The sequence below is a fragment of the Eptesicus fuscus genome, chromosome 8 (assembly GCF_027574615.1).
Source record: "Eptesicus fuscus isolate TK198812 chromosome 8, DD_ASM_mEF_20220401, whole genome shotgun sequence".
Classification (NCBI taxonomy): Eukaryota; Metazoa; Chordata; class Mammalia; order Chiroptera; family Vespertilionidae; genus Eptesicus; species Eptesicus fuscus.
This window is the reverse complement of record NC_072480.1, coordinates 77,574,368-77,596,852: the sequence shown is the minus strand read 5'-3', so window position 1 is coordinate 77,596,852 and position 22,485 is coordinate 77,574,368. Positions and strand designations below refer to the sequence as shown.

General features: G+C 38.5%; 1 protein-coding gene across 1 annotated transcript in view; it reads left to right on the top strand.

The window, feature by feature from the left end:
• HOOK3 (hook microtubule tethering protein 3) overlaps positions 1-22,485 on the top strand; it is an 82,646-nt gene that overhangs the window by 39,212 nt on the left and 20,949 nt on the right. Inside the window, exons 10-14 of the mRNA XM_008143893.3 lie at positions 1,042-1,182; positions 2,747-2,948; positions 11,159-11,269; positions 11,959-12,046; positions 18,247-18,316. Of these exons, the coding sequence (XP_008142115.2) occupies positions 1,042-1,182; positions 2,747-2,948; positions 11,159-11,269; positions 11,959-12,046; positions 18,247-18,316 (612 nt within the window). The remainder of the gene's footprint in view (positions 1-1,041; positions 1,183-2,746; positions 2,949-11,158; positions 11,270-11,958; positions 12,047-18,246; positions 18,317-22,485) is intronic.

Genomic DNA, 22,485 nt, shown 5'->3' with positions numbered 1-22,485 from the left:
CATTTTGAGAATGAAGTTTAATGAGGGAGTACTTCCCATATTCAATGTTGAAATATGTTATAAACCTATACTATGTAAAATAGCTTGGTACTGGCGCAGCAAGTTACAGACAAAACAATAACACAAATGAAGATCCAGAAACCCATGTGTATGTAAAAAGTCTATAACACGATAAAGGTGGTATTTTTCTAATCAATAGAGAAAGGTTAAGTTATTTGTTAAATGGTTTGGGGACAGTTGTTAAATATTGTGGAAGGAAAAGTTAGATTCTTATATTACATCATATACCAAAATGAATTCCAGGGAAATTGAGAATTTTAATGTTAAAAATGAAACCGTATAAATACTAACAGACTGTATAGGATTAAAATGACAAAAACCTTTCTAATCATATACTAAAAGTGGAAATTATATAGTATAAGATTTATCAATTGAATTACATAAAAACCAACTAAGAATTTCAGTACATTAAATACATAAAGATTATTAAAAGTAAATATTATCAATGATAAATATTTGTGACATTAGAGACAAAGAATCTTATAAATCTAAATGAGGGGTTTATATTAAGTAAAACAAATTAAGAAGTAAAAACAGTATTATCCACATTTTGGGAGATAAAAAGACCTGAGTAGAAGTCAGACTGGAGGATGTACTCTAAAAGTGTTAATAGTAGTTGTATATTTAGGATAATACATGATTTTTATCTTTTTTGCTTTTCTGTATTCTGTAAATTTTCAACAAAGAATATACATTTTATAATTAAAATTTAAATAAATTATATCTTCTATATTTTGAAAAGTATTACTTGATGTCTAAATTTCTAAATAAAGGAATGGTAATTAGTTTTTATCTTTTCACTAGCCTCGGAATATTGGAATCCATTTTTTAGGATAATGAAAACTTAGAATTATAGTTCATGGTCACAAAAGTAGGAGACAAATTCAGGAAGTTTATTCTCATGCTTTTTATTTCTGTTTACTAAGGAGAATTATTAGATAGTAAATAGTACTCTCTTGGTTTATTTTGTTTTGGTTACAGACTAGAAGCAGCCAAAGATGATTATCGAATACGCTGTGAAGAGTTAGAAAAGGAAATCTCTGAACTTCGGCAACAGAATGATGAACTAACCTCTTTGGCAGATGATGCTCAGTCTCTAAAAGATGAAATAGATGTTCTTAGGTAAACAATCTTCCCATCTTTGTACAGTGCCAGACCTGTCATCACTCAGAACAGTTCTTCCACCAATGTTACAAGCTCTAGGATCTCTGGGCATAGTAGGATGTTTAAGAGGCGGGCCACCTGGATTTAGATCTCAGTGCCATCATTTATTTAACTTCCATGTAACCATTTTCTCATCTGTAACATGAAAATAATACACACACATACCTCAGATTTAGTGGAGTTAGGTGAGTTTATATTTGTAAACACTTAGAACAGCCTGGCAAATAAGTGCTATATAAAAGTTTGTCAATAGAAATTAATCTCTGACCATTACTTTATACTTGTATATCTCTGGAGCTTTTCTTATTACTACTCCTTTTCTTTAATTTTGAGTCCTGCAGTCACTTGGTCTTCCTTTTTCTCAAATACTGTCATATCTCACAAGGCTTCATCTCCTTGATGGACCTTTTTATCTTCACCTCAACTATTTGCTCACTAGGCACCTCACTCCCTATCACTTCATTTTTCCACCGTTGCCATTCTTGTATAATCTATCCTCTGTTGGATCATTCTAACCATCTATAGTTTACACTTTTGCTCTGAATACTGAGGACAAATAGAGAAATTCACATAGTGATATAGTTTTGTCCTACTACAAATTAATAAGCTTACTCCTCACTGGTTTCTTACCACTGGCCCACCATTCTGCTGCTCATCAGTAGATGGCTCTGTCTCCCATTTCAGTACATTAAATATGTACTAGGTAGGACATATTTTCATAACTCTTCCCACCTGCATGCCTATCGCACCCCACCTCTCCCATGCCTTAGGCTCAGTGGATGACATTGTCTCCTGCTGCATGGAGGAAAGAGGCTATGAACTGTGGAACTCTCCATGTCCTATATCTCCTGCACCTCCTGAATTCCCTGCATTCCCACTAATCTTTTCTGCTTCTAGAAGATAGATTTGTTATTCTTCCTCCTGTCCAGTGCTAATTTCATCTTCAGTGCTCCAGGTCTCAATGCTTCTTGCTTACACAGGGACTGTGTTACATGATTATCATTTCTCTTCACATTTGAATCTTCCTCCTTAGCATATGTACATTTAGGTCTTTCTTGTCTTAGAAAAAGGGAGAGACTTACTACTCTCTCCTTCCCTCCAGAATAAATTTAGATTATACAGGATAAAATTTATGTTCTCTCCTTAATCCCCTAAAATTTTCCCCCACCTGCCCCAACTACTCCACTGAAACAGCTGTTCTAATTGCCAAATCATTTGGACACTACACAATTTATTTTGCTTTTTCTACCACTGCATGTGTGTCTTCTGGCTACATCCCCAACCCTTCTACCCTCTGCTACATATAGACTTGCTTTCTTTAAATTATGTAACTTTTGTCATTATAATTTTTGCTGTAATTTAGTTATATTTTTTAACCTGAGCAAAAAAATTAACCTGGAATTATCTTTGGTCTTATAATTTGATTAAAATGTGTTATTATCTCACAATCCCTCTTGTTTTAGCACTATCTAAAACAGCTATATAACTGTGAATATGTTTCTGATTTCCCATCTTATTCTAGACATTCTTCTGATAAAGTGTCTAAACTAGAGGGCCAAGTGGAATCCTATAAAAAGAAGCTAGAAGACCTGGGTGATTTGAGACGGCAGGTTAAACTCTTAGAAGAGAAGAATACTATGTATATGCAGAACACTGTCAGTCTAGAGGAAGAGTTAAGAAAAGCCAATGCAGCTCGAAGTCAACTTGAGACCTATAAGAGACAGGTAAAAGAATCGTAACAGTTTCCTGGTGACATTTTCAAGCAGGTTCTCCGTTAGAACCCTGGCTTATCAAAACTCTACTGGCTTGCTTTTATGGTGTTCTGATTTTTACCTGTGAGACTTAGTTCTTCTCCAGAGCTTCTTGACTGGTCTCTCTAGCAGATCCTTTTATTGCTCTTCATTTCTAAATTTATTATATAATACTTAAATAGGCAAAAGTAAAAAAAGAATACATTGTGTCCATGCTTAAACAATAAAATATGCTCTTCCCCTCATTATACTAAACACTGTGCTGTTTGTGGTTTCCTTCCTATGCATCTCTCTATTCCAGCGATTTTTCAACCTTTTGCATCTCGTGACACGCATAAAGTAATTGTTAAAATTCTGTGGCACACCAAAAAATATACTTTTTGCTGATCTGACCCCAAAAAAGGTATAATTTTGATTCATTTACACCGGGCGGTTATTGTTGTGTTGGCTGTTGTCAGTTTTTTATTTAACATTCTAAGGGGGAAAAAGTCAGTGCCCCGTACTACATAGTCAAGTATGGCATGTTTTAAAAATTCTGGGGCACACCAGGGTGCTGCGGCACACCAGTTGAAAATCACTGCTCTAGTCTTTGTTTTGGTTAATCCTCACCCCAGGACATTTTTTCCATTGATTTTTAAGAGAGGGAGGGAGGGGGAGAGAGACAGAGGGAAACATCACACATCGATTAGTTGCCTCTAGCAAGCCCCAACCAGGGTTGAGGATCAAACCTGCAACCCAGGTATGTGCCCTTGTTTGGGGATTGAGCCCCAGACCCTTCAGTGCTCGGAGAACGTGCTAACTATTGAGCAACACTGGCCAGGGCACTGCTGCTCTATTCTTTTGCTGCATATGTATATTTATTTATATGTATGTAGATAAAATTTATAGCATTTTGACACGTTTTAAGGCTAAACAGGGCAAAAGTAGGTTTACAGTTGTGAGTATGTGAGGCAGTTTATTCTTGTATTATTTATTAACTAGAGGCCCGATGCACGAAATTGATGCAAGAGTAGGCCTTCCTTCCCCTGGCTGCAGGCACCGGCTTCCCTCCGGCACCCAGGACCCAGGCTTCCCTTTGGCTGCCAGCAGGTACCCAGGACCCGGGCTTCCCTCTGGCCACCGACAGGCACCCGGGACCTGGGCTTCCCTCTGGCCACCAGCAGGAACCCAGGACCCAGGACCCAGGCTTCCCTCGCAGCCCCGGCTTCATCTGAAAGGTCGTCCAGAAGGATGTCCAGTCTAATTAGCATATTACGCTTTTATTATTATAGATTATTATATTATTTTCCATACAAACAACTGTAAATCTACTTTTGCTCCAACCCTGTATAATTTATAAAGTGAAAGAACTCTACTATAATTTACTTTTGCTCAGTAGTATATTTGTGAGATTTGTTTATGTTGATAGGTATATAGCTTTTTCCCATTCATTTGTACTGCTATATAGTGTCTTATTAAATGACTATACCATTATTTATCCATTTTCCTGTTGAAGGACAGATAGAACGTTTCAACTTTTTATTTTATACTAGTAGCCCCTTGCAGGAAGATTCCTGCAATAGGGCTTCCTGCTGCGCTCTCCCCGGCCCCGCCTGCTTGCCTCCCTTCTCCGCTGGCCCCGCCTGCTTGCTTCTCCGCAGCTTCGCTCCCTTCTGCAGCGCTTGGCTTCTTCCTACGCTGTCTTGATATGCAAATTAACCGCCATCTTGGTTAGGTTAGTTTGCATACACACCCTGATTGGCTGGTGGGCGTGGCTTAGGCATAGCGAAGGTGCGGTCAATTTGCATATTACTCTTTTATTAGGTAGGATTACAAGAAATGCCACTGTGAATAAATAGTATTGAACATTACCTCTTTTTTATATATGTGAAAATTTTACAACTGTATGGAATTTCTTCCATAGAATATGTTCATTTAACTAGATACTTCCCAATTATTCTCCAAAGTGATTGTATTATCAGCAAGAAGTTTGCATGATTTTTTTCCACATCATCACTAACAATACTATCAAACTTCAAATTTTGACAATTGGATAGATATGAAGTGGTCTCTTTATACTTACACTTTGTTTTGCATTAGCCTAATTACAAATGTATTTACTGATCACATTTCTTTTGTGAATTGCCTATTTTTATCTTCAAATCATTCTAAAAATTGGATTATTTTCTTATTGATTACTGAAAATTCTTTATATGTTCTTGATATTAATCTTTTTATACATGTAATATTTCCTACCAACCTGTGACCTATCCTTTTTACATTTTTTAAGATTGTTAATTTTAATATCATGAATTTTAAGTATCTTTTTCTTTATGATTAATGTTTGTTATGCCTTGTTTGAGAAATCACTTCCTACAAAAGGATGTAAGACTAATCTCTATTTTCTTAACAAAGATTTAAAGTTTGTTTTGCACATTTGTCTTTAAGCCACATTTTTGTGTAGGGTGAAAGGTTAGGGATACTTTGTCTGAACAAGCAGTCAACCTAGCAGCACTTAATAATAGTTTCTTCCACAGTGGCCTACAAGCCTAACCTACCATATACCTAAATTTCCATGTTATGTTATATGTGGGTTTGTTTCTGGGCACTCTCTTCTACTTTATTGGTCTATTTGTCTATTCTTACACCAGTACCTCACGGTCATCTATAGATTTTTAGTAACTTTGATATTTGGTATTACAGCACCTTGCTCTTTTTCAAAATTGTCTATTCTTAGAACTTTTCTTTCCCTCTATACCAGGCGTCGTCAAACTACGGCCCGCGGGCCATATGCGGGTGTTTTTGCCGTTTTGTGTTTTTACTTCAAAATAAGATATGTGCAGTGTGCATAGGAATTTGTTTATAGTTTTTTTTAAAACTATAGTCTGGCCCTCCAACTGTCTGAGGGACAGTGAACTGACCCCCTGTTTAAAAAGTTTGAGGACCCCTGCTCTATACCCACAACTTTTGGGAATTGGAAATACATTGATTCTGTTGATTAATGTAGAGGATAAATGAAATCTTTATGATAATAATATTCCTATCAGTGAATATAATATCTTTCCATTGAGTTTTTTTTTTTAAATAAATCTCTATTGTTCAGATTATTACAATTGTTTCTCCTTTTTTCCCCCCATATCTCCCCATAACCCGGTTCCCTCCCCCCCATTGTCCTTATCCATAGGTGTATGATTTTTGTCCAGTCTCTTCCTATACCCCCCACACAGACACCCCTTTCCCCCTGAGAATTATCAATCCACTCCCATTCTATGTCTCTGATTCTATTATGTTCACCAGTTTATTCTGTTCCTCAGATTTTTAATTCACTTGATTTTTAGAATCACTTGTTGATAGATATGTATTTGTTGTTCATAATTTTTATCTTTTTCTTCTTCTTCCTCTTCTTAAAGAATACCTTTCTGCATTTCATATAATCCTGGTTTGGTGGTGATGAACTCCTTTAGCTTTTTCTTATCTGTGAAGCTCTTTATCTGCCCTTCAATTCTAAATGATAACTTTGCTGGGTAGAGTAGTCTTAGTTGTAGGTTCTTGCTATTCATCACTTTGAATATTTCTTGCCATTCATGCACATATTTTGTTATATTTACTTTTGGTATTTTGTGTACTTGGTTTTATTTTTTTTTTAAATAAATCTTTATTGTTCAGATTATTACGATTGTTCCTCTTTTTTCCCCCCATAGCTTCCCTCCACCAGGTTCCTACCCCACCCTCTGCCTTTACCTCCCCACCACTGTCCTCATCCCATAGGTCAGTGATGGGCAACCTTTTGAGCTTGGTGTGTCAAACTTCGCCAAAAAACTGAGCATAACTCGGGTAGTGTGTCACTTTGAGGAAAAAACATTATTTTGCAAATGTTTCATCCTTGGCATGCGGCCGCCTCAGCGGCCGCGTGTCATCAGAAATGGCTACACGTGTCAATGCTGACACGTGCGTCATAGGTTCGCCATCACTGCCATAGGTTTATGCTTTTTGTCCAGTCTCTTCCCGCATCCCACACTCCCTTTTTCCCCTTGAGAATTATCAGTCCACTCCCTTTCTATGCCCCTGATTCTATTATATTCACCATTTAATACTGTTCATCAGATTTTTTATTCCCTTGGTTTTTAGATTCACTTGTTGATAGATACGTATTTGTTGTTCATAATTTTTATCTTTATCTTTTTCTTCTTCTTCCTTTCTTAAAGAATACCTTTCAGCATTTCATATAATCCTGGTATGGTGGTGATGAACTCCTTTAGCTTTTTCTTCTCTGTGAAGCTCTTTATCTGACCTTCAATTCTGAATGATTGCTTTGCTGGGTAGAGTAATCTTGGTTGTAGGTTCTTGCTATTCATCACTTTAAATATTTCTTGCCATTCCCGTCTGGCCTGCATAGTTTCTGTTGAGAAATCAGCTGACAATTGTATGGGTGCTCCCTTGTAGGTAACTAACTGTTTTTCTCTTGCTGCTTTTAATATTCTCTCTTTGTCTTTTGCTCTTGGCATTTTAATTATGATGTGACTTGGTGTGGTCCTCTTTGGATTCCTTTTGTTTGGGGTTCTGTGCACTTCCTGGACTTTTAAGTCTATTTCTTTCACCAGGTGGGGGAAGTTTTCTGTCACTATTTCTTCAAATAGGTTTTCAGTATCTTGCTCTCTCTCTTCTTCTGGGACCCCCATAATTCTGATGTTGGTACCCTTGAAGTTGTCCCAGAGGCTTCTTACACTATCTTCAACTTTTTGGATTCTTTTTTCTTTTTGCTTTTCCGGTTGAGTGTTTTTTGCTTCTTTGTATTTCAAATCTTTGACTTGGTTCTTGCAATCCTCTGGTCTGCTTTTAGGTCTCTGTATAATATCTTTTATTTCAGTCAGTGTATGCTTAATTTCTAGTTGATTCTTTTTCATATCCTCGAGGATCTCACTAAATTTATTGGCCTTTTCTAGGAAATTCTTGAGTAACCTTATAACCGTGGTTTTGAACTCTATATCCAGTCATTTACTTTCCTCCATTTCCTTCATTTGTGACCTGCCTCTTTGTCTCCGCATTTTGGCTGCTTCCCTGAGTTGATGGAGTGGCTTTGTGTGCTAGGTGTCCTAGCAGGGCCCAGTGGCTCAGCCTCCCCAGTTTCCTGAGGTGGACACTCTTGGTGCACCCTTTTGTGGGCTGTGTGTGCAGTCTTGTTGTAGTTAAGCCTAGATTGTTGTTAGTATCACTGGGGGGAGTTGACCTCCAGGCCATTAGGCTGTGAGGGTCAGCTGTGTCTCCACTGGGAGAGCTTTTGTGCTCAGCTTGGATGGGGCGAGTCTCAGGGCTGAGCAGACAGCCTTGGTTTCCCGGCAGCCCCGCCCTACAAGGCCCCTGTGTCTCAGTGTCCCGCAGCAATGGCTGCACGCACCTCTGAGAAAAGGCTGCCCCGATTTTCGCCCGCTGCCTGACAGTTCAGTTTCTCCCCGAATGAGTCTGGGTACTCAAAGTCTCACCCGGAACTGGATTTCAGTGCAGTCGGGAGGTTTTGTTTCCCCACCCCCCCCCCGAACAAAGAAGCTAGCTGCACGCTTGCCATCCGCCGTCTCTGAGTGCCGCGAGTCTCCGAGAGCTGCGAGTCAGCCAGCCGCGTATTCAGCTGCCTGCCCTTTCTGCGCGTGCGCGGGTCTCCACACCTGTCCTCCACAGCTCCTCTGGGTCTCAGTGTCCTTTTCTTTTTCCTTCTAGTTGTAGAATTTCCACTCAGCCAGCTTTCCGGTGGTTCTGGGTGATGTCCGCTCTGTCTTTCAGTTGCAGTTTTCAAATTGTTGTACGAGGCAGCAGTATAGGTGTTTACCTATGCCGCCATCTTAGTTTCTTGTACTTGGTTTTTAAGAAAGTTTACCATTTTCAGCTTGCTGCTCATTTATCTGGTTGAAATTGATTTTTGTACACTGATTTTACAACCTCACCAAATTTTCATATTACTTCTAGTATTGTCAGCTGTATCTTTTGCCAAAAGTGATATAAAATAAAAGCAGCTTGCTTGCTTTTTACTCTGTACTCTCTTTTTCTTCTTAATCAGCATGTCTGACCTTCAATACTATTTTAAATAAAAGCAGTACTAGTAGACAACCATTTTTGTTGATTTTATACAGCATTCTTTAAACGTTTTGCCAGTATACGTATTGCTATAGTTTTCTGTAGCCACCTTTTACTAGGATAAAGGAATTCCACTGCATTTATAATTTGCTCAGGGTGTCTATCTTACATGGATATTGAATTTAATCAACTTTTCCTGAGAGACTCCTATGTTGCTTCTCCTCTCTATTAATGTGACAAATTATATTACTGGATTTTTCTATGCTTAAGCCATCTTTGCATTTCTGGGATAAACTTAAGTTTGGTCACTGTGGATTTATTTGTTGATTTCACATTGCTAGATTTGCTTTGTTAATTTTACTTAGAATATTTTGCCTCAATGATTCACTTGAACTTTTCTATTTAACACTTTCCGTATCTCATTTTCACATCAGAATTGTACTAGCTTAATAAAATAAGTTGGAGAAGTTTTAGTAGAACAGCCGTGGCAGGTTTTTTTGGTGGACACACTTTCCTCCCACATTTTATTTATGACATTTTTAACATATAACAAGGTTTAAAGGTTTAATGAGCTTGAGTGTGAACTGATAAATAAATGTAAATGAAGGAAATTATAAATGAGAAGAAAAGGTGTGAAATTAAAAGGAGAAATGATCTAATTAGAGTCCAAAGTAGAGAATAAGAATTGTAGAAAGACATTATTTGAAGGAAAGAATGGCTAAACATTTTTCAGAACTAATGGAGGACATCAGATTTAGTGTTAATAATGAATTATAAAGTAAATAAAAATATATCTATGCCTAGAAATACTGTAGAGAAATTGTATAAAACACAAATTCCGTTTCCCATCTGAAGCTTAATATACTTTTTCATTGATAATATTTTTCTTTATACAAACTGTCTTTAGATGCACTTTCAAACCAGCCTGATCATTTTTAATGGTCTCTTATTCCTTTCATAATTTAGATTTCCTTCTTTATCTTTAAAGTATTAAATCTAGTACTTTATATCTGATAATTACAATCTAAAATCCTTGGAGGTCTTATTCTACCATTTTGTTGTTGTTGTAATTATTATTAATGTTTTTCTGCTGTATTGTTGGTAGTGGCTTATTGCTTTTAGATCTTTGTTCTTTAGTGTGGCTCATCTTTATCTTGGGGAATACCGAAGGGCCTGGTTTGAGGCGGTATTCCTCCAGACAGTATGGGTATTGCTTATGTCAGATTTTGCACAACATTTACCAAACAGGACTATTTTAAATTAATTGATTGATTTAAGATTTGCCAGACAAGGCATTTGGCAACATTTTTAAACACAAATCCATGTATTAGAATGTATTGCATATTTTCAAGTTATACTTTTTCAAACACAGAGCATTCAACTTTAAGAAAGGCAAGTTTCCCTATTGACGTTCCCAGCTGATGGATTTTTTCCCTCATCCACCTTCTTACTGACTCATCTTTTTGAGTCCAAGGTGGTTTAACAACCATCTGTCTCCCATTAAATTCAAAGCTCTGGATTCCTGGTTTTGGTCATTTGTACCTCTTGGCTTCTACATGTAATTCCCACTCCTGTTTCAGCAAGTGAGGGTTTACTTTCTTATAAGCTTGCCTACACAATTGGATTTTTCCCCCCTTTAGCATTTCTTTGGCTTTATGTTAAAAGGATTTTAGACTATACAGTTATCTGTATTACAAGAAATAGCAGTTCCATGTGTTTCATCATTTTGAACATTGTTACTCTAGATCAGGGGTAGAGAACCTTTTTTCTGCCAAGGGCCATTTGGATATGTATAACATCACTTGCTTAATATAATTCACTTAATACAAATTTATGTTGCTATGAAAAAAGCTCCTAGATTTATTGCATTTCGAGTCCAACCTGCGGTTGCCTTGGCAGGGTCTGACCAAGTGATTTCACAGGCCTTATGGGGCCGGTGGGCCTGCCATTCCCCACCCTGGCTTTAGATTTCAGAACTCAGTCGAAGATTTTTGTTGCTACTTCTCTCCATTCAGTTAGGCTGCTGTATCATACACATTTTTAAAAAATATATGTGGGGAAGGGATTTTTGTAGAAGAAAATAGTGATAATTTCTAATGTTTGAGATTATAAAAATTAATGGTATCTTTCTGTATCAGGTAGTAGAACTGCAGAATAGATTATCTGAAGAATCGAAGAAAGCAGATAAATTAGATTTTGAATATAAGCGGCTAAAAGAAAAAGTTGATAGTCTTCAAAAAGAAAAGGATGTGAGTATATATATTAGGGACTTTGGTTTTAGCACTACTAATATTAAAACAGATATTTAATTCATGCTTTGTTGTTATTCTTCTATTTATAAGTTTAAAATTTTGAGATGCTATTTATTTTTAAATTTAAACTTAAGATTCACATGTATATTTCAGAAATAGATATAAAATAAAAGATTAAAAGATTGTTTTTACTTCTAATTTTATATATATTTATATTCTAATATGTTTTATATTGTTTTGCTCATGCCTTTTTGTAAATTTATGTAGAATTTTTGTTTTGTGTATGATTATTATAGAAGACACAATTCTTTTGGTTGTTATCCAGCTTTTTTGAATCCTTTAAAAATATTTTCTCTATCATGATTTTGATTATTTAAATTCTTTGTTTGATTTTTTTTTGTGTTTAGTGAAAAGAATGTTATATACATTATTGGGTCTTATTGTTAAGGATGGTGTAGACAGTTGTGTTTTTTATGTTTAACTGTGGATAGCATATTGCCTTGCACATTGTAGATATTCAGTACTGTTAAGTGAGAAAAAATTATTGTAATCTTTTACCTTCCATGATGCTTTCATAGAAGATCTAAACGTCCCTACTGTTTATCATTTTATTAGGGAAGGCAAAGACCACTAATGAATAAACTCATAAAACCTCTGCTAACTTTCCTTATTTTTAATCTCTCCAGAGGTTAAGAACAGAAAGGGATTCTCTGAAGGAAACCATTGAAGAGCTTCGTTGTGTACAGGCTCAAGAAGGGCAGCTCACAACTCAAGGTAAAACCATTCCAGTAGCCCAAGCAAGATTACTTATTTCTAACACAGTATCAGTTTAAATACTAGATTCATTTAAGATGATAGGACCAATAGATGAAAATGAAAAATTGGTGAAGAGGCCAATTGAAATGAAAAATTGTACAGATTTTAAACTGTTACCCAGATATTGTGACAAAATCCTATAGTTATGGGGTCAAATTTACTTGCCTACTTCATATTTTAATTATATTTAAATATTTGATTTTTTTAGATCAAAAGTATAAACGTGTTAAATCATCTCTGTTAATAATAAATCTAGAAAGTCTTATTCTGGAAAGGTCCTCATAACCTCTTTAAAAATATATCAAATTTACCCCAGCCAGTTTGGCACAGTGGTTGGAGCGTTAGCCAACTGATTGAGGGGTTTTGGGTGAAGGTCACAACCAATCGATGTGTCTCTCTCACATCAATGTTTTTTTCTCTCTCTCCCCCTCCCTTGCACACTCTAAATATCAATAGAAAAAGATATCCTCGGGTAAGGATTAACAAAATATCTTATATAATAAAGAGGTAGTATGCAAATTGACCCTCACTCCCTCGCACAAAATGGCCACCCCCATGTGGGGTCAAATATGGCCAGCAGGGGAGGGTAGTTGTGGGCAATCAGGCTGGCAGGGGAGGGCAGTTAGGGGTGACCAGGCCGGCAGGGGAAGGCAGTTGTGGGGGCCAGGCCTGCAGGGGAGGGCAGTTGGGGTCGACCAAGCTGGCAGGGGAGGGCAGTTGGGGGTTACCAGGCCAGCAGGGGAGGGCAGTTGGGAGCAACCGGGCCAGCAGGGGAGGGCAGTTGGGGCAACCGGGCCGGCAGGGGAGGGCAGTTGGGGGCGACTGGGCCGGCAGGGGAGGGCAGTTGGGGGCGATTAGGCTGGCAAGGGAGCAGTTAGGCCTCTATCAGGCTGGCAGGGGAGTGGTTAGGGGGTGATCAGGCTAGCAGGCAGGCGAGCAGTTGGGAGCCAGCACTCCTGGATTGTGAGAGGGATGTCCGACATTGGAGAGGGTGCAGGCTAGGCTGAGGGACACCCCTCCGCCCAGTGCACGAATTTCATGCACCAGGCCTCTGTGTGTGTGTGTGTATCAAACTCTAATTCACTGGTTTGTTTTTCATCTGATATGTGGAGTTGATATCAATTTTAAGGGAATTTTTTTTTTTTAAATCCTCACCTGAGAATATGCCTATTTATTTTAGAGAGAGAAGAAGGGAAGGGGAGAGGGAGAGAGAGAGAGAGAGATATCAATGGGAGAGAGAAACATCAATTGGATGCCTCCCAAATCCACCCCAACAGGAAATAGAACCCACAACCTAGATTATGTGCCCTGACCAGGAATCAAACCCACAACCTTTCAGTGTATGGGACAACACTCCAACCAACTGAGCCACCTGGCCAGGGTTTAAGGGACTTTTATCTAAAGAGAAAAGTGCTCTTATCACAGGAAATCATTTAAGACTTTATATTGTTAAGATGATAGTACTGCCAGTAGCAGTTTACAGATTCAGTGCAATCCTTATTAAAATACCAACAGCATTTTTTTCAGAAATAGAAAAACCCACCCTAAAGTTCATATGGAGTCCCAAGGAATCCTGAATAGCCAAAACAATCTTGAATAAAAGAAAAAGTTGTGAGACTCACGACTTCTTGATTTCAAAACGTAGTACTAAGTTAGTAATCAAAACAGCATGCTATAGACATAAAGACACACATATATAGACCAATGGAACAGAAAAGAGTGCCCAGAAATAAATCCTCACATCTGTGGTCAATTGATTTTCAATAAGTGTCAAGACCATTCAATGGAGCAAAGGAAAATCTTCTCAACAAACTGTGCTGGAAAAACTGGATATCCACGACCAAAAGCATGAAGTTGGACCCTTACACCATATACAAAATTGAACTCAAAATGAGTCAAAGACCTAAATGTAAGGACCAAAACTATAAAACCTTTAGAAGAAAATGTAGAGGAAAATCGTCATGACATTGGATTTGGCAGTGATTCCTTGAAATTGATACCAAGAAACACAGGCATCAAAAGAAATAATAGATACATGGGGCTTCATCAAAATTAAAAACTTTTGTGTATCAAAGGACATTATAACAGAGTGAAAAGTCAACCCACAAAATGGAAGAAAATATTTGCAAATCATACATCTACTAAGTGATTGACATACAGAATATATAAAGAACTTTTACAACTCAATAACAATAAAAAACAGCCCTGTTAACAAAGGGGCATTTCTCCAAAGATATACAGATATCAATAAGTACACGAAGAGATGTTCAAGATCAGTAGTTATTAGAGATCTGCAAATCAAAATCACAGTGAGATACCACTTTGCAAACATTTGGTTGGCTGTAACCAAAAAGGAAAAAAAGGAAACTAACAATTGTTAGGGAGGGTGGGGAGAAATTGGAAACCTCTTGTGTGGCTGATTAATGTAAAATTAATAAGGGCAGCCACTGTGGAAGAATTTGGTGGTCTGTCAAAAAGTTAAAACATGCCCTGGCTGGTTTGGCTTGGTGGATAGAGTATCGGCCTGGGGACTGAGCTGGTCAAGGGCACATGCCCGGATTGTGGGCTCGATCCCCAGTAGGGGGGTGCAGGAGGCAGCCGATCAGTGATTCTCTCTCAGCATTGATGTTTCTATCTCTCCCTTCCTCTCCCAAATCAATAAAAATATATTTTAAAAAAATTAAGGAAGAACCAAGATGGGGGCATAGGTAAACGCCTGTACTTGCCCCATCCCACTACCACATCAAACTTACAACTAAAATACAGAACAATGATCATCCAGAACCATAGGAAAGCTGGCTGAGTGGAAGTACTACAACTAGAGAGGTGAAGAAGAAAGCACACTGAGACTGGTAGGAGGTGCAGAGGCGCGGAACGGGCTGGTAGGGAGATCGCCTCTGTGGAGGCCGCCTGGAGGAGCAAGGAGTCCCAGCCCCACACCAGACCCCCAGCCCAGGGTCCCAGAGCTGGGGAAAGAAGTCCCTATGGGCTCTAAGAATTATAGACTAAAAACCAGTGCGGATTGGATGCTGAGTGACACACACGCTGGATACCCACTTGCTCCCCTTAAAAGGCCGGCACTGCAAACTGAATTTACAAGCTTTCACTTCCTCTGAGCTTCAGTGCCGGGTGAGGCTCTGGGGGACCCAGACACATACAAGGAGAAACTGGACTATCTGGCTTCGGAGCAGGAACTCGGGGGCGGCTTTCTTCCAGATGGAGGTGCTTGCAGTGGTCATTGTTTCCGTGCTGAGACCTCCCTGGTGCAGGGCTGACTGGCAGCCATTTCTGTTTGCTCTGCCTTGGAGATTCCCTGAGACCCCTCCCCACCCAATTTACAACCCCACCCAAGCTGTGTGCATTGGCTTTTGCATATGAATGGCCTGTTCTCTCTCAACCTAAAACCTGTCAAACAAGCAGCTGGGTCAGGGATCCCCAAAGCTATCAATAAAAGGCCTGAGGCTTGCACCAGCACCAGCCTGCCTTGCTTCACAGCTGGGCCTTGCATGGGCACTTCCAAACCCGATACAAAAAGGAGGAATCTGCAGATCCTGCTGGGTGGCCCCAGGCAATGGCTGACTTTGCACCTCCCTGGAGACCCAAGAGCCAGTGTATTCAGTGGTCAGTGTGAGACCATACCAGATTACAACTCTTCACATCCATAAGCAACACACTCAAGGGGCAGACTCAGTGAGCACCAAAGCCCCACTGAAGCAAGTCCTGCTCCATAAGGGTGTCTCCTGCACAGCAGCTCTCCCACTGTAGTCGCAGCTGGTCCCCACAGCCAATTGGCCTGGAGATCAATTCCTCACAGTGACACTAAGAGCAATCAAGGCTCAACTACAATACTGTGCTCATAGCCCACAAAGTGGTGCAAGAGTGTCCACCTCAGGTGATTGGGGAGGCTGAGCCACTGGGCGCTATAGGACACCCACTACACAAGGCCACTCTATCAACTCAAGGAGACTTAGCAGCTACTCAATACATAGAAACAAACACAGGGAAGCAGCCAAAATGCAGAGACAAAGAAACATGCCACAAATGGAAGACAGCAAACTACTGGATATAGAATTCTAAACCACAGTTATAAGGTTACTCAAGAATCTTCTAGAAACCTCAAAGGAAAGTAGTGAGACCTTCAAGGATCTTAGTGAGAATGCCAGAAAAATGGAAAAGGACCAGTCAGAAATTAAGCATATACTGACTGAAATAAAGAATAATATACAGAAATTCAACAGTAGACTAGAGGATCCTGAGAACCAAGTCAATGATTTGAAATATGAGGAAGCACAAAACCCCAACCAGAAGAGCAAAAAGAAAAACAAATCCAAAAATATGAAGATAATGTAAGGAGCCTCTGGGACAACTTCAAATGTATCAACATCCGAATAATGGGGGTCCCAGAAGAAGAGAGAGAACAAGATACTGAAAACCTATTTGAAGAAATAATGACAGAAAACTTCCCCTACCTGGTGAAAGAAATAGACTTACAAGTCCAAGAAGCACAAAGAACACCAAACAAGAGAAATCCAAAGAGGACCACACCAAGACACATCATAATTAAAATGCCAAGGGCAAAAGACAAAGAGAGAATATTAAAAGCAGCAAGAGAAAAACAATTCGTTACCTACAAAGGAGTGCCCATACGACTGTCAACTGATTTCTAACAGAAACTATGCAGGCCAGAAGGAATTGGCAAGAAATATTCAAAGTGATGAATAGCAAGAACCTACAACCAAGATTACTCTACCCAGCAAAGCTATCATTTAGAATTGGAGATCAGATAAAGAGCTTCACAGAGAAGAAAAAGCTAAAGGAGTTCATCACCACCAAACCAGTATTATATGAAATGCTGAAGGGTATTCTTGAAGAAGAGGAGGAAGAAGAAAAAGGTAAAGATAAAAAATTATGAACAACAAAGTGACAACAAATACATATCTATCAACAAGTGAATCTAAAAATCAAATGAATAAAAAATCTGATGAACAGAATACACTGGTGAATGTAATAGAATCAGGGGCATGGAAATAGAACAGACTGACAACTCTCAGGAAAGAGGGTGTGGGGGGGGTGCAGGAAGAGATCAGATAAAGATCTTATATGCATATATGCATTACCTATGGACACAGACAATAGGGTGGCGAGGGTTTGGGATGGGGTGGGAACCGGGTGGAGGGGAGCTCTGGGGGGAAAAAAGAGGGATATCTGTAATCTCAGCACTAAAGATTTTTTTAAAAAAGTTAAAAGATAAAATTACCAAATTTTGCAATGCTATTTCTAAGTACCCAAAAGAATTCAAAATATATACCCAAATATATACCAATTTTAAGTATATATCCCAAAGGACTCAACTAGATACTGGTATACCAATATTCATAATAGTGTTATTCAAAAGATAGAACCCATGTGTTTATCAACAGATGAATGAATAAAGAAAATGTGGTATGCACATACCATGGAATATTATTTAGCCATAAAAAAGAATGAAGTTCTGATAAAAGCTGCATGAATGAATTTTTAAAACATTATGTTAAGTGAAATAAGCCAGATACAAAAGGACAAGTATTGGTATGATTCCACTTTATCTAGAATGGGCAAATTCATTGAGACAGAAAGTATAAGTTTATGGGGGATGGTAGTGGAGAAAGGAATGAGGAGTTATTGCTTAATCATTACAGAATTGATGTTTTGAGTGATGAATTTTCGAAATAGACAGTGGTGATGCTTCCACAACATAGTGAATGTACTTACTGCCATTCAGTTGTACACTTAAAAATGCAAATGATCCGGCTGGTATGGCTCAGTGTTTGAGCATTGACCCATGGACCAAGAGATCACCAGTTTGATTCCAGGTTAGGGCACATTTGCAGGTTGGATCCCCAGTAGGGATGTGCAGGAGGCAGCTGATCAATGTTTCTCTCATCAATGTGTCTCTCTGTCGCTCTCCCTCTCTCTCTCAAATCAATAAAATAAAATATTTTTAAATTTTTTTCCAATGACATAATAATAATGTAAAACAACTGTGACATGATCTTTTACTTGACTAAAACAAAGATTTTATCTGTTAAAATTGAGGCTCAAAGTAGGATTTCATCTAGAAACTAAAGGAAACGGTGGTGCTCTCTCTTACCCTTACATTCATGTTTACATATTTATAGGATTAATGCCTCTGGGAAGTCAGGAGTCTTCAGATAGTCTGGCAGCAGAGATTGTTACACCTGAAATCAGGTAAGAAGATCATAAAGTTCATAGTCACACTGCACTATATTTCTGGAGAAAACTTTTCTACAATACGAAGAGGATTATTTCCTTACTAGAGGCCTGGTGCACGAATTCGTGCACCAGTGGGGTCCCTTGGCCTGGCCTGCGGTACCAGGTCGAAACCAGCTCTCCGACATCCCCTCAGTGGTCCAGGATTGCAAGAGGGTGCAGCCCAGGCCTAGGGACCCCACCAGTGCACGATCGGGACCAGGAAGGGATACGGGAGGTTGGCCACCCGAGGTGGGACCGTGGGAGGGTTCAAGGGCATGTCCGGCCCATATTGCTCAGTCCCAATCAGCCAGACCCCAGCAGCAAGCTAACCTACCAGTCAGAGTGTCTTCCACCTGGTGGTCAGTGCATGTCATAACAACTGGTTGACTGCCCCCCAGTGGTCAGTGCACATCATAGCAAGCTTTTGAGCTGCTTTAGCATATCATTAGCATATTATGCTTTGATTAGTTGAACGGACTACCAGATGACCAGACACAGCATTTTAGGCTTTTATTATATAGGATTCTTTATTACTAACACTTTGTTAGGTGCATTTTTCAACTGGCCCAAGAGACTTGATCTTCTTACTTCAGTAGGACAATGTTTCACACATATACAGCAAACTGACATCTCTCTGCTTGAGTAACCTTTGCAAAAATTTAGCCATAAAGTCACTTGACCCCAAAACAAACGCTATGTTTAGCCATCAGCCTGCAAAGTAATTAGTCACTAAAACTCACAATGGTCTGGGAAAGATTTAATATAGTAGAAAGAGGAAATATCTCCCCATCTGTTCTATTCTTCCCTCACTAGTATCTTACATTTTTATTTATTCATAGCATTTTTAAAATTCCATTTATTGCAATATGTGCCTGACTTTATGTATAAGAATAAAAGACTGGCCTGGCTGGTGTGGCTCAGTGATTGAGCATCGACCCATGAACCAGGAGGTTACCATTTCAATTCCCAGTCAGGGCACATGCCCAGGTTGCAGGCTCGATCCCCAGTAGGGGACTTGCAGGAGGTAGTCAGTCAATGATTCTCATCCATAAGAAAGAGAATGCTGAATATGAATATTGTTTTTACCTTCTGTGAGTCTGTTTGCCCCCTTTTTAAATTGACACTGGCCTTGATTCTTTATAATACCCTTGGGAGTATTAAATAATATAATGGTTGTTTAAGCGTTTATAAACTGTGATTTAAAATAGGCATTAAAATGCTTGTTGAATAAATGAAGACAATTTTGATTGTTGTTGGCATTTATTTAAGAAGGATACACAAAAGGAGTATAATGCAACACCAACTCTGGAAGCATCTTGTATACCTTTTTCTTTTTTGCCATCTGATGTGGTACTTCATATTGGACCATTAAAATTTGAATGAATGAATACATTATTTATGAATATTCATAAATAAATGGTTATGTCTAAAAAACAATTTTTAAGGAAGCTTATTGGTAATGCAGTTGGATTTTTAAATTGAGGGAAAGAACAATGATAAAGATTCAACAAATAAAATGACTTTTTTTAGTATGACTCATTAAAATTAAAATATACTCTGTGTCTAGAGAGCTATCAAGATAATAAAATGGTAAAAGGCACAAAAATTTGCAACATGTGTTATACATAATGGCCTAATAGGTTTAATACATCATGAAATATACTTATCAAATTTCAAAAACTACTATAAGTGGTAATTTTCACTGATATTAAGGGTATGGAGAAATTGGAAACTCAAACGAAGAGTAAACATAAAGTGGTACAAATTTTTAAAAATTTTTAATGAGATATAATTGACATATTAATTGTATTAATTTTAGTTATATAACATAATGATATGATATATGTATATATTGTGAAATAATTACCATAGTCAGTTTAGTTAAGATCCATCACCACACTTTTTTTGTTGGTTTGTTAATCCTCACAAAAGGATATTTTTTCATGATTTTTAGAGAGAGTGGAAGGGAAGGGGAGAGAAAGAGAAACATCGGTGTAAGAGAGACACATAATTGGTTGCCTCCCACACACGCTTTGACCAAAGCCAGGATTGAGCCTGCAACTGAGGTACGTTCCCTTGACAGGAATCAAACCCAAGACGCTTCCGTCTGCAGGCCGATGCTCTATTCACTGAGCCAAACCAGCCAGGGCACAAATTTTTTTTCTTGTGGTGGTACAACTTTTTTTCTGAGCATTTTGGCAAAAAGTGTATATTATCTAAATGTGACTATCTTTTGACCCCAAATTTATTTCTCTGGGAATTAATCCTAAGGAAATAAAGGATATACACCAAGATATATTTATAAAGCTGATGATTATTAGCATGTTAAATCTCAAAATTGGGAACAACCTAAATGCCCAATGATTAAATTAAATAACAATTCTTTAATGTGTTTTAATGTGTCATTTAAAATATTAAAGTATACTATTTACTGATATGAAATGATGTGAAAATTTAAGTATAAATAGTAGATATCAATGTAACGTACTATGTGATCCATTTTTTAAACTGCTCGCATGTGTGTACATATGCATTGCATTAGAAGGCTATATTTCAGCAGCCATTATTTTGCACCATAGGGTTATGGAGGGTTTCTATTTTCTTCTCATTTATTCTTCCCCTCCTCCCCCTACATGAGTGTTTTTACTTGCAGTTCAAAAATATGTTAAAGTCATGTTGTTCATACATAAAATATACCAAGTTTTATATAATTGCTTGAGTTGGGCCACAAATTTGACTTTCATATTTTCAACAGCAAAAGTAAAATTGCTTTATAAGATCTATGGTGTTTATAAAATAAGAGCAGACTGTTTTGTATATGTTTGTTTTGTTTATATGTTTTCTTTTTCCATTAGAAGCATAGCTTTTTATAGCATCTGGTATGAGTAAAATTAAGAATGAATTATATTTTCAAGTAGTAGACCTTTAATTATATCTTGACATGGATTAATATTCAATTATATCATCCCTGCAGGAAATGCAGTAGCAAGCTTTTTGTGGCTGTTGCTATTAACATCCCTCAGTGTAAGCTTTTGTCATAACATAACAGCAATGCAGTCCAATAAGTTGGCTCTGATAATCTGGTTTATTACAAAAATTTTACATACACACACACACACACACACACACACACACACACACACTAGAGGCCCAGTGCATGATTAAATCATGCACGTGTAGGGTCCCCTAGGCCTAACCTGCCATCCTGGTGCTGGAGCAGACAGGCACCCAGCTCCCCCGCTTTTGATGGTCCACGGTGGGACGTGGGCTCACTGCCCCAGAGGCCCCTTCTGTGCCGCAGCACAGCCATGGCGCAGACGCTGAGCTCGCACCGCCGCTGGTGACGCAAGCTCAGCGTCCTGCCGGCACAATCAGCCACCCCGGCCACCCCGATCCCGACCCCTGTGCCTCCTGGCCAATCGTGGGCATAGCGAAGGTACAGTCAATTTGCATATTTGTCTATTATTAGGTAAGATAGGAATGGGTGGACTATATATTTTGAAGACATACTTCTTTGGATATTATATCTTGCCACCAAATGATTAATAATTTAAGAGTATGGCACTAGAGATCATGTTTCTTGATAAGCACTAAAGAACAAATATGTAAATGCTTTCATAGCTTCAATATGCAAATCAGAAAAAAATAGGATTTTGAAATCTCTTTCATTACAAATCATGATATTTGGAGAGTTACCTTCAGATTATCCATTCTTAAAAAGAAAGTACTTAAGACCTGAGATGTAATGTCTTCTCCAGTTACAACAGGAGCTACATTCTTTGCAGGCACTTTGTTTTTCATTTCTGTTCTATGTATTAAATCTGTAAGTATACATAGTTGGATTTTGAAAACTATACTAGAGGCCCGGTGCATGGATTTTTGCACCGGTGGGGTCCCTCGTTCTGGCCTGCGGCCTCTCGCAATCCAGGACCCCTCGGGGTATGTTGGACTGCCAGTTTCGGCCCAATCCCTGCAGGCGAGGCAGAGGGACCCCAGCGGTGCATGAATCCATGCACCAGACCTCTAGTTTGCATATAAGATATTTGGTTAATCTCTTCCTGCCCTCCCACTTTCCCTCTGAGATTCATCAGTCTGTTCCATGCTTCCATGCCTGTGCATTGAGCGTCTTGCCTCCTGGTGGTCAG